This window comes from Coenobita brevimanus, chromosome 5 (genome assembly GCF_032717465.1).
Source record: "Coenobita brevimanus isolate Jiangsu-jjx chromosome 5, ASM3271746v2, whole genome shotgun sequence".
NCBI lineage: Eukaryota > Metazoa > Arthropoda > Malacostraca > Decapoda > Coenobitidae > Coenobita > Coenobita brevimanus.
In genome coordinates this window covers 36,492,104-36,510,012 of record NC_136958.1, presented here as the reverse complement: position 1 = coordinate 36,510,012, position 17,909 = coordinate 36,492,104, and the positions used below count along the sequence as shown (strand labels likewise).

The 17,909-nt window shown below is 41.2% G+C and overlaps 1 protein-coding gene across 1 annotated transcript in view; it reads right to left on the bottom strand.

Moving 5' to 3' along the window:
• The window catches only part of LOC145398801 (uncharacterized), a 647,885-nt gene that overhangs the window by 455,427 nt on the left and 174,549 nt on the right, over positions 1-17,909 (bottom strand). Inside the window, exons 4-5 of the mRNA XM_080271612.1 lie at positions 16,546-16,716; positions 15,979-15,981 (exon numbers count right to left, since the gene is read on the bottom strand). Coding sequence (XP_080127738.1) covers positions 15,979-15,981; positions 16,546-16,716 — 174 coding nt within the window. The remainder of the gene's footprint in view (positions 1-15,978; positions 15,982-16,545; positions 16,717-17,909) is intronic.

Here is a 17,909-nt window from a genome sequence, read left to right as displayed (position 1 = left end):
TGCTTTCAGTGAACCAACAACCTTCCTTCCTGCTGTACCCTTTCACGCACTTCATCCCCCAAGGTTCCACCCCTACTCATCACACTACCCAAGTACTTGAATGTACTCACACTCTCCATATCCTCGCCATCCAACCTCACTGTGCATTCTGTGACTTCATTCCTCTCAAACACCATAACTTTACTCTTCTTTACATTAACTTTCAGATTCCTCTTCCTACACACTGTCCCAAATTCATTCACCAAACCTTGCAACTCCCATTCATCTTCACTCAACAATACTGTATCATCAGCAAACAACAACACCGGAATCTTCCAAATCTCACCCTCATTCATTAGAGCCAGCCCCACATCCACTACCCTACCTTGCACCTCCTTTACAACACCATCCATGTATATATTAAACAGCCATGGAGACATTACACAACCCTGTTTCAGTCCCACATTGAGATCAAAGAACTCACTCAGCTCACCATCCACTCGCACCATAGCCCTAGCTCCTTCCTACATACTTTTCACAGCACTCAACGATTTCCCTCCACTCCATATATTCTCAATACCTTCCACATACCTTGTCTATCTATTCTGTCATAAGTTTTCTCCAAGTCCATGAAGGCAGCATACACTTTCTTTCCCTTCTCTAGATACTTCTCCACTAAACATCTTAGAACAAATATCTGATCTACACACCCTTTTCCCTTCCTAAATCCCTCTTGTTCTTCTCCAACTACCTTCTCTGTTATATGCCTAACCCTATGAATGAGTATTCTACCATATATTTTTTCCTTTGTACAGGAGAAAAACTATGCCTGACTTCCAATCCTCTGGGACTCCACATCCATTCTGGTACTACCTCTCCTCCATGCTATGGCATTTCACCATTTTGACTTTCTTCATTTCTTCCAGAACTTCCATCCTACTGATTTCTTGCTCTCTTCTCACATTGCCCCATCTCCCAGCCATTCCCCAGCCACTTACACTCGCATTACTTTCATTCTCTATGTTCAACAATTCCTTAAAGTGTTCTCTCCATCTGTTCACTTTCTCTCCCTTCTTCATTAGGAACCTACCATTTTTATCTTTCACTCCCCAACTAACTTCTTTGGCACCCTATCTAACTCTCTTTACCTCTTTCCAGAACATTTTCTTACATTCCCTCTACTTTACACTCAAATTTGTTTCCTCATCTACTCTCTTCTTACTCTTTTTTACTAATCTTTTCACCTCTCTCTTCCTCTCTACATATAACTCCCTCTTCCGTCTGTCAACTTCTTCCACGCCCCAGTTTCTCATCCACGTTCATTATTTCAGCTTGCACAACTGCATCTTCTTTTGTACCACTGCCTGTCTCAACACTTCATTCCACCATGCTGTTCCCTGCACCCCCTTTCATCTTCTCTTCACTCAACACACCACCTCACATGATGCACATATTTCTCCTGTGAATATCTTGCACACACCTTTCACGTCCCTCATCTGCTCCAATCCATATTTACCCAATCGCTCCTCCACGTCTCTGTTATATTCTGCCTTTTTTCCATCCTTGTGTAACCTTTCCTCCCATGTGTTCCAATTTCCATATCAGTCACTTGTGGAGTACCTTATCAAAGGCTTTCTCCAGATCTATATACACACAGTACACTTAGCTATCTCTCTTTTAGCATGCCAATCACCCTTGTGTAGAAGCTCAACAAGTTGGCACATGACCTTCCACTTCTGAATCCAAACTGATTTTCTGCCAAAATGTCCACCTCCTCCAGATACTTTATCCATCTGTCTGTCAGGATTCTCTCATACAATTTTGTGATCATGCTGGTCAGGGACACTGGACTAGAATACAGGGGTTCTTCTTTGTCCCCTCCTTGATAAATCGGTATTACATTGGCCCTCTTCCATTTCCGAGGCACTTTCCCTTCATCCAGAGAACACACAATTAAACTGTGAAACTTATCCGCCAGTTGTTCTCTGCATTCCTTTAGTATTCAATTAGAGATCCCATCTGGTCCTGGGGCCTTCCTCACATCTTGAGTTTCCAGTAATTTGTACACTTCTTGCACTTCAACTTTTACCTCTTTTAACACTATATTTCTTGTCATTCCCTCCTCCTCCACATAATCAGTTTCTCTTGTGAAGACTGTTTGGAAGCATTTGTTTGTTATTTTGGCTTGCACAACTGCATCTTTATAGACATCTCCTTCTGTTTTCGGCTTATTGATTCCTTCCTTTTGTTTTATTTGCCATTAATAAACCTGTAAAACAATTTAGGTTCTACCTTACATTTGTCAACTGTACCTTTTTTGAAGTTTCTTTCTTCCTCTCTATGTATTCTTGTACTGTATATTCATTTCTAGTTCTTTTATATTCTTCCTTTGTTCTGTCATTACCTCTCTTTCTCCATTTGTTCCATGCCTTTCCCTTTTTTTCCTGCTATCATATGACTTTTGTTGAACCAGTCATTTCTCCAGTTCTCTTTCCCACTAACTTTTGGCACATACTTTTTCATACCCATATTGTCTAGAAAGATATCCCACTTCTGTACCTCCCTTGTTTCCCTGAACTGTCACCAATCCGTTTCTTCAAAAAATTTTCTCAATCCTGTAAGGTTTGTTGTCCCCAAAGTTGTTTCTTCTTGTATAGCTCATCTTTGTCTCCCGTTTTCCTTCTGTTATTTGGAACTCTATCACTACATGATCACTTTTTCCTTCAGGACACAGATACAGTATTTCAAAGATTCAATTGCATCAGGTTCTTTGGTTAGAATTAAATCTAGTCTTGCTGGTGTGTTATCACCTCTAAATCTTGTCTCTTCTTTGACCCACTGGGTCATTACATTGTCCACTGCTATATTTCTGCCCCACGAATCTTCACCACTTCCTAAGTTCCACTCTTCCCAGTTTATCTCTTTACAATTAAAGTTGCCCATCAGGATTATGTTGCTGCTTTTCTCAATCACTTTCTGTAGGTATCTAACCATGTCTAACAACATCTGACATTCCTCCTCAATCCATGCCCTTGTCTTAGGGGGGGACATATGCTACTGCAATGTGCCTCTTGCCTTTCCCTCTGGTTTCAATTACCATGTTTATCACTTCATCCATACCTTCTCCCAGTTCCATACTACCCAAATTTAGGCTGTTTTCACTGCTATCATCACTCCTCGGTTTTTTCTTTTCTATCTCTTCTCCATAGTTTGTATCTCCCATTTCCCATTTGGATTTCAATATTCTCTCCTAGCTTGGTCTCTACAAAGCACATAATACCTGGTTCATTTACCCTCAAGAAATTGTTTATTTCTAGCCTTGGTGAGATCAGACCATGTACATTAGCATATGCCACTTTCAATCCTTCTGCATTGTTTTTTATATTGTCCTTCTCTCTTCCTCTCTCCTTTGGTACCATTTCCTCAGTTTCTGATCCATAACTTTGTAATAACCATGGTGAAACTTAACAAATTACTGTAATTACTGGATTGACCGGGATTCGATCTCAGGCCCTCATGCTTCACACACAAGCACGTTACCACTGAGCCAAAGAGAGGATCCCCGCTTTGCCTCTTAGCAATGCAGGATTTTATAGACCCCATTGCATCACTCTTTTCTCCCCTTCGTGATGAATTTGGCACGTTTCGTACACATGGCAGCGTAGCATCGGAGGCCACTATTGGGGACACTGCAGACTGAACAGCTCATCCCCGAGATGTAAGGACTAGGTCGCTGTTAGCTAAGCAAAAACATCATTGCCCTCCAAGCCTAGCCTCACATCCCGCATTGTTGCCAACCAATGTAATAACCGAACTGAAACTTAACAAATTAATCACTGGTCTGGCCAAGATTTGATTGCAGGTCCTCGCGCTCCACAGGCACACACGTTACCACTCAGCCAAAGAGAGGATCCCCGGCTTTGCCTCTAAGCAACATGGGCTTTTATAGACCCCATTAAAACTCTCCAATAGAACTCTGTCTTCTCTTCTTCTGTTCTCTGGTAATTTTTTTCCTCATCTTCCTCAACAAGTTCCTTTCTTTTAGCTCTGTCTTCCTCATTTGCATCTCTCCTTATCCAGATATTTTTAAATCCCTCCTTATCTGCTAGTTTACAAATCTTGTTTCATTTACTGCGACCTGAGATTGAAGTTTTACTTTAAGTGGCCCTGCCCCTCCCTCCACATATTTTCCCAGCCAAAACACTTCTTCGATCTCCTCTTGGGCTTTGTCATTTCCTTCCATAACTACTGACACTATTTCCTTCGCCCTTCTTAGTTCTTCCCTTTCTCTCTGACCTCACTGACACAGGTTTATCTCTCAAACCTGAGATAATCACACATTTTTTCTTGTCTGCTGCATCTCTGACAAGTGATTCTTTACTTTTAGTACCTTCACCACTTTCTTCTCCACTTTTTCTTGGTTTTCCTTTCTCTGTTGTTCTAAAATCTCCTTAAGACTTTTTTATCTTCCAGCTGAATTTTTTTCCACCCTTTGTGGTCTTCTTGGATTTCCTCCATATGTTCCTCGTACATCATAGTTTTAGATTAATGTTCATCAAGTTTACGTTTCAACTTGTCCTTTTCCCCCTCCAGCCTTTTATTTTACCATTTAAGCTGTCTCATTTCACTTGTGGCTGATTCATTACTCACTTTTAATTCAGACAACTTTCACTCCTTGTCAACACTGCATGAGAAGATGCTCTCTAACTTATTTCTTAACTCCTTTATCGTCCCCTCCTGTTCTGAGGTTTGTTCTTGTAATTCACTAATTATTCCACATACCTGTTTTAATTCCTGGCCATTCTTCTCAGCCACTTTCTCCATGTTTGCAACTCATGTTTGGCTCAGTTTGATACTTCTGTTGTTTTGGTCTTCGCTGGAGAACCCCACGAACTCACTATCACTGGATGTAAACAATTGACTGCTTCTCTCCACCATGGCGCAATCATACAAAATTTAAAGCTGTTACTGTGTGTTGCTCTTATTTGACCAACTCCTCCAGCTTATTTTGACTCAAATTAATTGGATCACCACTCACACGTTCAATTTGCATATTCACAACGGGCATGCTTACTTTTTGTCGCTATCTATCTATCTATTGCCAGACGCCTTAATCCCGTTTGGGGTGGCCACAAACAAATCACCTCCAAGTCACCCTGTCCCCCGCTATTTCACTGCCCTGCTCCCAACTCACCCCCCCCTCTCTCATATACCTCTCCACCCCATCCCTCCATCTCATCCTCGGCCTCCCCCTCCCTCTCCCCCCCTCCACCTCACTCACATACACTCTCTTCGTCAGTCTTTCACCCTCCATCCTCTCCACATGACCAAACCACCTCAGTGTGTTCCTCATAACGCTTCCTATCACATCCACATCAACACCACAGCGCTCCTTTATATCCTCATTCGTCACCCTGTCTCTCCACGTGACTCCACAGGCTCCTCTTAAATAACTCATTTCCACTGCTCTCACTCTTGACTTGTGTCCTTCCAACAACGTCCAAGCTTCACTTCCGTACGTTAGAGTTGGTATCACAATACTGTCATGTAGTAACTTTTTCACTTCCATGCTCACTTCCCTGTTTCTTATCACTGCTTTCAAAGAACCAGCAACCTTTCTTCCCTGCTGTACCCTTTCAAGCACTTCACCCTCCAAACCTCCACCCTTACTCATCACACTACCCAAGTACTTAAACGTATTCACATTTTCCAATTCCTCACCATCCAACCTCTCTGTACATTCACTGACTTCACCTCTCTCAAAGACCATCACTTTACTCTTCCCTACATTCACCTTTAGATTCCGTTTCTTGCACACTCTCCCAAACTCATCCACCAAGCCTTGCAGCTCCCCTTCGTCTTCACTCAACAACACAGTATCATCTGCAAACAACAGTACAGGGAGTTTCCAAACACTATCCTCTCTCACCAGGGCCACTCCAACATCCACTACCCTACCTTGTACCTCTTTTATTACCCCATCCATGTACAGATTGAACAACCATGGAGACATGACACATCCCTGTTTCAACCCAACTTTCAAAGAGAAAAATTCACTTAGTTCACCATCCACACGCACCGTAGCCTTCGCACCATCGTACATACTCTTCACAGCATTCAACAACTTCCCATCTACTCCATATATTCTTAACACCTTCCACAATCCTTGTCTATCCACCCTGTCATATGCTTTCTCCAAATCCATGAAAGCTGCATACAACTTCTTTCCCTTCTCTAGAAACTTTTCCACTAAAGATCTAAGAATGAATATCTGATCTACACAACCTCTTCCCTTCCTAAAGCCTCCCTGTTCTTCTCCAACTAATTTCTCTATTCTTTCTCTAATTCTGTCAATAAGTATCCTACCATACACTTTTCCTATTATACTAAGAAGACAAATGCCCCTATGATTACCACACACTTCTTTTTCCCCTTTTCCTTTGTACAAGGGAATAATTATACCTGACTTCCAATCATCCAGGACTCTACCTTCCTCCCAGGCCAATTTGCACATCTTCCACATCCATTCTACTACTATCTCTCCCCCATGCTTCAGCATTTCACCACACACTCCATCAATTCCTGGGGCTTTCCCCGATATAACTTTCTTCATTGCTTCCACAACTTCTATCCTACTGATTTCTTCCTGTCTTCTCACCTCCCTCCTTCTCCCAGCCATTCCTCAGCCACTGATACTCGCATTATTTCCATCCTCTATGTTCAACAATTCCTTAACCCTTTAACCACGGGTATTGTTTTGGCCTGACTGTCCTCTCCCGCGGGGGTTTCAGCCAAATGTAAACAAACCTTTAAACCTTAATAACTCTGCACAGAATAAAGCTAGAGAAAAAAATAAGGTACCATTAGAAAGTACTAACCTTCAGCTTTCCATTGATGTAGGTTTCATGACTTTGTTGACTTTCACAGGACGGGCAGAGCCATTAGAAGTGAGGGGTGTAAAATCACTATTTTACGCCCCACACACCAGTACCAAATGCCAACCACTCTCTGATAATAGCAATATAAACATATATGAACATTGCACATACGATAAACACCCATCCTGTGTTCACTGAGGTAGGTAAAAGGCACTTCACTGCGGCTGCACCCGCACTTCACTGCGGCTGCGCCTCACTTCACTGCGGCGTCACCCGCTCACTGATGTTTCAGGCGATCTTTTCATTATTTCTAACTTCTAATATTATTTTACATATAATCTGGGCAATATACATTATATTTACACTGCACTTATTACTATATTGCGTCACTGTCGCATCACAGAATTACACAAGTGCCGCAGAATTACACAAGTGCCGCAGATTCTCTTATTACAATATCACTTCTTATACTGGCCAATATTTACATTTTTTTCTAGGCAAAATATCCCTTATTACTACATTATCCATTATACAATTATTGGTAAAGCACGTCACTGTCGCATCACTGTATATCACTGTCACTTTCAGTAACTCTGCACAGAATAAATCTAGAGCGAAAAATAAGGTACCATTAGAAAGTACTAACCTTCGGCTTTGCAATGATGTAGGTTTCATGATTTCGTTGACTATCACTGGATGGGCAGTGCCACTAGAAGTAAGCGATCTAAAATCATTATTTTTCGCTCACACACCAGTACCTTCGCTCATACACCATTACCAAATGCCAACCTCATTCTGATAATAATACTATAAACATATATGAACACTGCACATACGATAAACACCCACTCTGTGTTCACTGAGGCAGGTAAAAGGCACTGTAATTGCCTGCACTTCACTGCCATATCAGCGGTGTTGTAATCACTATTTTTCGCTCACACACCATTACCAAATGCCAACCTCATTCTGATAATAATACTATAAACATATATGAACACTGCACATATGATAAACACCCACTCTGTGTTCACTGAGGCAGGTAAAAGGCACTGTAATTGCCTGCACTTCACTTCCACATCAGCAGTGTTGTCACTCACACAGCTTGACAGATACTGATGCATATTTGGTCCGGGGTGGGGTGGGGGGCCCAGGGGGTGGGAGGTGGGGCCCCAGGGGGGGGAGGAGGGAGGTGGGGGTCGGCTGGAGTGAAAGAACTTGATAGCTACTCTCCCTTCAAACAATTGCCACACGGAAAAAACGCGGGGTATTCAAAATATTCACAAACATTCGAGAATGACACCCGCGGTTTGGTCCAGTTTTTGCAATGTCCTTCTGGAATGACACCCACGGTTAAAGGGTTAAAGTGTTCTCTCCATCTGCTCACTTTTTCTCCCTTCTCCATTAGTAATCTACCATTTTTATCTTTCACTCCCCTGCTAACTTCACTTCCACCCTGTCTTACTCTTTTCACCTCTTTCCAGAACATTTTCTTACAGTTCCTCCACTTTACACTCAAATTCCTTCCAAATTCCTCATCCACTCTCTTCTTAATCTCTCATACTAATCTTTTCACCTCTCTCTTTCTTTCTACATATAACTCTATCTTCCGCCTCTCAACTTCTTCCACGCCCCTGTTTCTCATCCATTCATTGTATGCTTTCTTCTTTTGTGCCACAGCCTGTTTCACCTCTTCAGTCCACCATGCTGTTCCTTGCACCCCCCTCAGTCTTCTTTTCCTTCCACACACCACATCACATGCTGCACATATTTCTTCTGTAAATATCCTACACACACCTTCCACGTCTCCCATCTGCTCCAATTCATATTTGCCCAATCGTTCCTCCACTTCTCTCTTATACTCTGCCTTTTTCTCCTCCTCTTGTAACCTTTCCACTCTCCTTGCAACTACTCCTTCCTCTTGTCTTTCCCTTCTTCTATTCCTCCATCTTACTTCAATTCTAATTCTGGCCACCACCAAGTAGTGGTCAGAAAGTCCACTCCCCCAACCTCTATAAACTCTTGCATCCATTAAACATCTTCGCATCCTTTCATCCACACACACATAATCAATCATTGCCTTCCTTTCATTCAGTTCACCACCCACCCTTCTCATCACTCGCCATGTATACCTGTGGATCATTTTATGCCTGAAGAGGGTATTGGCTATTACCAATCCCCTCCCAGCACAATGTCCACTAACGCACTCCCATTCTCATCTATCCCAGCAGGCACACCCCACTCACCAACTATTCCATCCACCTTCACAATCCGAACTTTACCATTCATATCACCAATCAAAAACACTCTCTCATTCCTTCCAAACTTTTCCATGCACACTTCTACATTTGTCCAGAACTCTTCTCTCACTCTTCTAGCACGATCTTGCGCTGGCGCATACGCACACACAATCGCCCACATTTGTATTCCAACTTTCAACTTTACCCACACAATCCTTGACCCAACTGATCCATACTGTCTTATGCTCCTCTTCCATCTTTTACTCACAACTATACATACTCCTTCCTTTGCCCTCTCATTCTAACCTACTCCTGCACATATACCCCACCCAGACTCCCATTCTCTCACACTTTCTCCTCCCCATTTTGTTTCAGTTATTCCACATACATCCACTTTCGCACCCTGAAGCACCTGGACAATCTCTCCCTCTTTCACCTCATCATTCACTCTCCTTACATTCCACGTTCCGATAACCATGTCCTTTGTCCGGTCCTCGGCCGTCATCGTTTGGTCAGTCCTTGTCCGAGGCTTATTGTTTGTTTTTTTAGTTAGTTGTTTCTCGGGGAGGGGCACTAACCCTCCGCCAACCCTTTTAGTCACCTTTTATGACAAGCAGGGATACTGGGGGAGTATTCTTGAAAAAAAACCCTACCCCCAGGGGGTTCTCGTCGCTGATTTAGCGTTATTTTCCCACGATCTGCATGGAGCTCCACCACTGGCGATGTCCTGTGTGTGTGTGTTTGTGTGTGTGTGTGTGTGTATTTACCTATTTGTATTTACCTATTTGTAGAATACAGGAATTGAGCAATGCTCGTGTTGTCCTGTCTCCAGATCCACATTTATCAAGTCTACCTTTACACACATGAATGTTTTTCTCATGCACCACCTCTTTGTCTAAGTCGTTCCAAATATTTAAGTATTTACCTAATATACCTAATCGTGATATACACGGAATGTACTATGCTCGTGGGTTTCCGTCGTTGTTTCTCAATAAGTCGAATTTAACTTTAAACACGTTTAAGTTTTTAGACTGGACGATCTCTTTGTCCAGACTATTCCATAAGTCTATACTTCTGTAAGGAAAGCTATATTTCTTGATATCCTTCAACCAGCTTGACTTTTTCAATTTCATTCCATGTCCTCTTGTTGCTCTCTTATCCCATACAAACAATTTTATCTACTCCCATCATGGTCCTGAACACCGCAATCATGTCTCCCCTCTTTCTTCTTTCCTCTAACGAAGGCAAACCCAGTTTTTCCAGCCTCTCTCTGTATGACAGGTCTGTCAGACTGGGGACCATCTTGGTTGCTGATCTTTGTATTCTCTCAATCTTGTTTATATCTTTCTTTTTGTGTGGGGACCACACTACTGCTGCATATTCTAACCTGGGGCGGATCATGGCCACTATCAATTTTTTCATCATTTCCTCATCCATATAATGAAATGCTACTCTTATGTTAGTCAAGAGTTTATAAGTCTCTCCAACTATCTTGTTAATGTGCTTTTCTGGTGACAAACTATCTTGGACCAACACTCCCAAATCTTTCTCTTCTCTCCTTTTTGTGATTAATTCATTACCCAAAAAATAATTCAGTGATGGTCTCCTGGCACTTTTACCCATTTGCAATATTTTACATTTCTTTACATTAAATTTCATTTCCCACGTCCGGCTCCAACTGTGTATCCTATCCAAATCCTCCTGCAGGATTTTACAATCCTCCTCAACCTCTATCTTCCTCAAGATCTTTACATCATCAGCAAACAGACTTGCATAACTCTTCACTCCATCTACCATATCATTTACGTAAATCAGGAACATTACTGGCGCCAACACTGAGCCTTGATTGACTCCACTTGTTACTTCCCTCCATCCAGACATCTTTTCCTTTATTACTGTCCTCATTTGTCTGTCTCTCAAAAAGTCTCTCATCCATTCCAGAAGTTTCCCCTTTAGTCCTCCTATATATTCTAGTTTCCCCATTAGTCTCTTATGAGGTACCTTGTCAAAGGCCTTCTCTAAGTACACACAATCCACCCAACCATCTCTCTCCTGTACCACATCAATCGCTCTTGAGTAAAAGCTCAACAAGTTAGAAACACATGACCTTCCACTTCTGAATCCAAACTGATATTCAGCCAAAATATTCATCTCTTCTAGATATTTTATCCATCTGTCTTTCAGGATTCTCTCACACAATTTTGCGACCATGCTGGTTAGAGACACTGGTCTGTAATTCAGGGGTTCTTCCCTGTGTCCTCCCTTGTAAATTGGTACCACATTTGCCCTCTTCCATTCTTTTGGCACTTTCCCCTCTTCCAGTGAGCATACAATTAAGCTGTGAATTTTATCCGCCAGTTGTTCTCTGCATTCCTTCAGTACCCAATTAGAAATTCCATCAGGTCCTGGGGCTTTCCTTACATCTTGAGTTTCCAGTAATTTATACACTTCCTGTACCTCCTCTTTTATATCTTTCATCACCGGAACATTTCTAATCACTCCCTCCCCTTCCACAAGCTCCTTTTCTTTAGTGAAAACTGACTGGAAACGTTTGTTCATTATTTCTGCTTGCATTGCCGCATCCTTAAAGACCTCTCCTTCTACTTTCAGCTTGGTGATTCCTTCCTTTTGTTTCAGTTTGCCATTAACAAATCTATAAAACAGTTTGGGTTCATCCTTGCATTTGTCAATTATACCTTTTACAAAATTCCTTTCTTCTTCTCTACGTATTCTTGTGCATTCATTTCTTGTTCTTTTATATTCTTCCTTTGTTCTGTCGTTACCTCTCTTTCTCCAATTGTTCCACGCCTTATCTCTCTCTTTTTTTGCTATCATACACCTTCTATTAAACCACTCCTTTTTCCTGTTTTCTTTCCCTCTTACTCTTGGTACAAATTTTTCCACTCCCAAATTATAGAGGTCTAGAAAGATATCCCACTTCCTCTGTATCTCTCTTGTTTCTCTGAATTTTCTCCAATCCGCATTTTCAAAAAAGTTTCTCAATCCTGTAAAATTTGCTTTCCTAAAGTTGTATCTTCCCTGTCTATGAAGCTCGTCTCTTGGCTCGACGTTTCCTATTAACATCTGGAACTCAATGACCACGTGATCACTTTTTCCCAAAGGACAGAGATATTCCAATGATTCTATTACATCGGGTTCTTTGGTAAACAGTAAATGTAACCTTGCTGGTGTGTCCTCACCTCGAAACCGTGTCTCTTCTTTGACCCATTGCGTCATCACATTATTCATTATTATATTTCATAACATAGTGCCCCACGAATCCTCGCCGCCTCCCGAGTACCATTCCTCCCAGTTCACCTCTTTACAATTAAAGTCACCCACCAAAATTATATTATTGCTTTTCTCAATTATTTTTTGCAAGTAGCTAGCCATATCTGACAACATCTCATGGTATTCATCATCCTTCCATGCTCTCGTCTATGGGGGAACATAAACTACCGCCACATCTCTCTTAACATTCTCTCCAGTTTCTTATTTCATATATATCACTTCAGCCCTGCCTTCTCCCATTTCCACGGTATCTACATTTATGTTGTTCTTCACTGCTATCATCACTCCTCCTCCCTTTTTTTCTTTTCTGTCTTTTCTCCACAGTTTGTATTTACCATCTCCCAAATGAACATCAATATCTTCTCTTAATTTGGTCTCTACAAGGCACATGACATCAGGTTCATGTTCTCTCAAGAAATAATTAATTTCGATCCTTGTCGATATGAAACCATCAACAGTAGTATATATCACCTTCAAATTATGGAGATATGGAGAATGTGAGTGCATTCAAGTACTTGGGTAGTGTGATGAGTAAGGATGGAACTTTGGGGGATGAAGTACGTGAAAGGATACAGCAGGGAAGGAAGGTTGTTGGCACACTGAAAGCAGTGATGAGAAATAGGGAGGTGAGTATGGAAGTTAAGAAGTCACTGCATGATGGTATTGTGATCCCTACCCTGACGTATGGAAGCGAGGCGTGGACCTTGCAAGAGGGGAACAAGTCAAGAGTGAGAGCAGTGGAAATGAGTTACTTGAGAGGAGCATGTGGGGTGACATGGAGGGACAGGTTGACGAATGAAGAAGTGAAGGAACGTTGTGGGGTAGATGTGGATGTGGTTGAAAAGATTAGGAGAAATACACTGAGGTGGTTTGGACATGTGGAGAGGATGGAGAATGAAAGACTGACTAAGAGGGTGTATGTAGGTGAGGTGGAGGGAGGGAGAGGGAGGGGTAGACCGAGGATGAGGTGGAGGGATGGAGTTGAGAGGTATATGAGGGAGGGGGGGGTGAGTTGGGGGGAGGGGAGTCAAATGGTGGGTGACAGAGTGACTTGGAGGCGTTTTGTCTGCGGCCACCCTTTGAGGGATTAGGGCGTCGGGCTATAGATAGATAGATAGAAATTATTTTTGACATTATTAATACCCTCTTCTTTCCTACTCTCTGTCCGTACCACTTCCTCAATTTCTGATCTTTCACAACCATCCCCCTTAGTTTCCTTCACTTCTATTTCCTTAAATACCATTTCCTTACTTTCATTTCCAATACTCTCCAAAAAAAAGTAATACATTCTTCCTCGGTCCTCTTATCATTTTTTTCCTTTACTTCTTCCTTTAATGATTTTAAAACTTCTCTTTCTTCTTCATTCAGATCTTTTCTTATTATAATATTTTCCATCCCTGCCTCTTTGCTTAATTTCCAGGTCATTTTAAGTATCTCATTTATTACACTTTCTGATGTAAACTTGACTCTCATTGGTCTTGTTTCCCCTTTCTTGTAAGGCCCTATCCTTCTTACTTCCTCATTTTCTTTTACCCACTTGTCTCCTTCGGGGTCAATCTTGCCTAATATTCCTCTCACCATGTTCGTGTCTCTCTCGAGTCTTACGAACCTAACCTTTTCTTCCTCTTCCCTGTTTCCAAATACTACCACACATCTGTTCCTTTCTACAGTTTCTCTCACTATTTTCTCTTTTTTCTTCAGTATTTTCACTACATTATCTTCCATTTCTTTCTTGTTCATTTCCCTTTCTTCCTGGATGATCTCTCTTAAGCTGACCACTTCTTTCTGTTCTTCTTCTACGTGTGCCCACTTTGCCTTATGTTCTTCTAATACATTACTCACCTTCTCCGTTTTATTAGTACTCTCTTCTAGTTTCCTCCTCAGTTCAACATTATCCAGCTTCAAATTCCTAATCTCTTCATTGGCTGTTTCATTGGACTGGATCAGACTCTGTATGGTGGTTTCCGTATTTACTGACATCCTTTATCACTAGATTCTCTACTTTCTTTTCGAGTTCACTAATCCTCATAATTAATGTTTTAACCAGGTCCATGACATTGGTATTAGCATCAAATCCTTGAAATTCCAGTCCCTCATTGTTTATATTTTCGGCCATGTTTGATGTTGATTAAATACCAAAACAGCTGTTACCGAAAAGAAACTACAAACATTCATGTACAATCTAGTCAATAAATCTTTACATTTTTGTTAGTCTATTAACTTTCATTATTTTGAATTTAAAGCAAGACCTTAGGAGACAGGACAGACAAAATTCCTGAAACTACTTAAGGTTAGCAGTGATGGCTGGGACGTCTGCTCTCTCCGGCTCTGTGTGTGTGTGTGTGTGTTCTTACCTTACCTAATTGTTCTTACCTAATTGTATCTTTACAGGAATGAGTCAAGCTCGTATTGTCCCGTGTCTTAGACCATATTTATCGTACATATCATTAAATTTGTGAATTGTTTTGGCACACACTATTTCATTCGGTAGTGCATTCCATTGATCAATTGCTCTGTTTGGGAAACTGAATTTCCTTACGTCTTTATCACCTCTCTTCTTATGCAGTTTTTTGCAGTGTCCTCTTGCTGATGCTTCTCCATATGTTAAGTAATCATTTATGTCTATTTTCTCCTTTCCTGATATGCACTTATATAGCATTATCATGTCACCTCTTTTCCTTCTCTCCTGTAGTGTTGGTAGATTCAGTTTATTTAGTCTTTCTTCATAGCTTAGGTCCCTTAAGCTTGGTATCCATCTTGTAGCGGCCCTTTGAACTTTTTCAATCTTGTCTATATGCTTTTTGAGATGAGGACTCCAGACTACTGATGCATATTCCAGGGTTGGTCTAATGAATGATGTTATTATCCTTTTTAGCATGTCTTCATTTATGTATGTGAATGCTATTCTCATATTTGCAAGCAGTGTATACATGTTCCGTACCTTCTCGCTGATGTGGTCAGCCGGAGATAGTCTGTTATTGATAATCACACCTAGGTCTTTCTCTCTTTCTGATGTGTATAGGGTTTTATTTCCTAACTTATAATCCCAATCAGGTCTTTTTCCACTTTTACCAAACTTGATTACATGACACTTGTCCACATTGAATTCCATTTGCCATGTACTACTCCATTCATGAAGTTTATTTAATTCTTCTTGTAGCTCCCTACAAGAGACTGTGCTAGTAATTCTCCTTTGTATTTTTGCATCATCTGCAAACATATTCAGATAGCTCTCATTTCCAGTGTTACTGTTTATATCATTTATGTACACTAGAAACATGATTGGTGCCAGCAACGAACCCTGTGGTACTCCACTAGTCACTTCTTTCCATGATGAGTAGTTTCCTCTTAGTACTGTCCTCATTTCTCTTTTTACGAGAAAGTCTTGCATCCAACAAAACAGTTTGCCTCGAATTCCTCCTTGATGGTACAGCTTCCATAAAAGTCTTTGGTGTGGTACTGTGTCAAAAGCTTTCTTGAAATCTAAATAGATACTGTCCACCCATCCTTCCCTTTCCTGCATTGTGTTTGTTACTCTGTCATAGTACCTCAACAGATTAGTAACACATGATTTTCCTTTTCTGAAACCAAACTGTCTTTCTGTTATCATACTGTGTTTTTCTAGATGATTTACCCAAGCTTTTCTTATAAGTTTTTCTAATACCTTGCTTACAACACTAGTCAGTGATACTGGTCGGTAGTTGAGAGGATTTTGTCTATTTCCTTTCTTGAATAAGGGGACTATATTTGCTTTTTTCCAAATATCAGGTAGTTTCCCTTGACTCAAAGATTTCTTGAAAATTAAAAATAATGGTTTACTTAACTCCTTTGCACAATCTCGTAACACCCAACATGAAATTTCATCAGGACCACTTGCTTTTCCTCTGTCTAATCTACTTAACTCCTCTTGTATTACTTTTTCTGCTATTTGTATATCTGGTAGTATGTGTGGACATGCGTGTTCCACATAGTCCCTCTCAAAATTTTTTTCTTCTGTGTGTGTGTGTGTGTGTGTGTGTGTGTGTGTGTGTGTGTGAGAGAGAGAGAGAGAGAGCTAAAGCGAGGCTGAGACAAAAAACTAAGGACAAAACAAAAAAGCAGTAGAAAGAATATAAGAGATACCAAGACAGATGAACCAACAAATACAAGCACCAACTTACTGTAGATAAAGTATTGTCATCATCAGTGGGGAGTCTGCATGTGTGTGTGTTGAAGTGAGGTAGAGACAGGCAGGCCAGGTTACATGTCTTACAACAATACAGTGGTAATGTATTGTTGCCACCCACCACATCACTACCACCACCATCACCACCATCTTCATCAAGGTGAACCTGAAAGTACATCATTATTACCATCATCATAATCATCATGCAGTAATCATCACCATCACCATCAGCATCACCATCATCAAAATGCACTCAGAAATCAACATCATCATCATCAACATCACTTTCATAGTCACCACCATCGTTATGAAGGTTTACCTGGCAGTATTTCTTCCATTAATAATCATTCACTTAGATTACATGTTTTCCATAATAAAGGTACCAGAGTATTGTTCTTCTACCATCACTTAGTAAAGATTTTCATCCTTTCACTACTTATTTCCCATTGCTCAGTGACAGAATTTAACAATAATATGGCTGTACATCCTTTCCAGAGGACTGTTTCATGACTGGCTTTATGTTTTAGAGAAGAGATGGTAAATTTAGATGAAATTAGAGTGAATGAGAACATTCAAGCCTTTGTTATTTTATTCTCTTATTTTCTTGCCCCACTTGTTTCTATAATATTCTTGCACCTGATTCTTCAAGATGAATCAGGAAAGAAAGTCAGGATACTTAATACAGTGCAGCCACTTTATGCAATAGGGCTGCATCACGTGAAGACCTACTGAATAACAATTTACCGCATAACGATGTCAATATAACATAGGTTCAATTGGACTGGTGAGGGTGACCTTGAATGTTAAACATAAAATGACTCTGCCCACCACCTGAAGTTTGTTCTATGCCAGTATGAGTAGTAGTAGTACTAGTAGTTGTTCCCAGGCAGTCTGGAAGAACAGCCACAAGTTCCTAAGGAAGGCCACGGACAAGACTGGGCTTTCCCACAGAGCTCTCAAGGAGTGTATGTTGTGTTCTTGGCATAGGTGACTGTGTGCAATGCAGTATTTCCATAATGTACTTAATAGTATGGGGCGCTGTGTTGCATCCTGGACAGGCATCAGCAACAGAGTCATCCAGCCTCTTCTGATAACTTATGAGGGCTGGATGATGCCCACATCTAAGCCCGGCCAGGTGGACCCTGTCCTCACGAGGGAGATAGAATTCAGAAGGGTGGATATCAGGAGGCCAAGCATGCAGCTGTGTGCTGTCTTTTAGTGATTGAATGAAGCAGCGGGTGATTTGAGTAGGGATATGTTTCTGGAGGCTGGTCTGAGGTGGGCGAGGGGGGAGATGATAGTATTTGTGTATGATATCATGTGCAGGGTGTTGTTTTGATGTTCCTTGGTGGGTGTAGA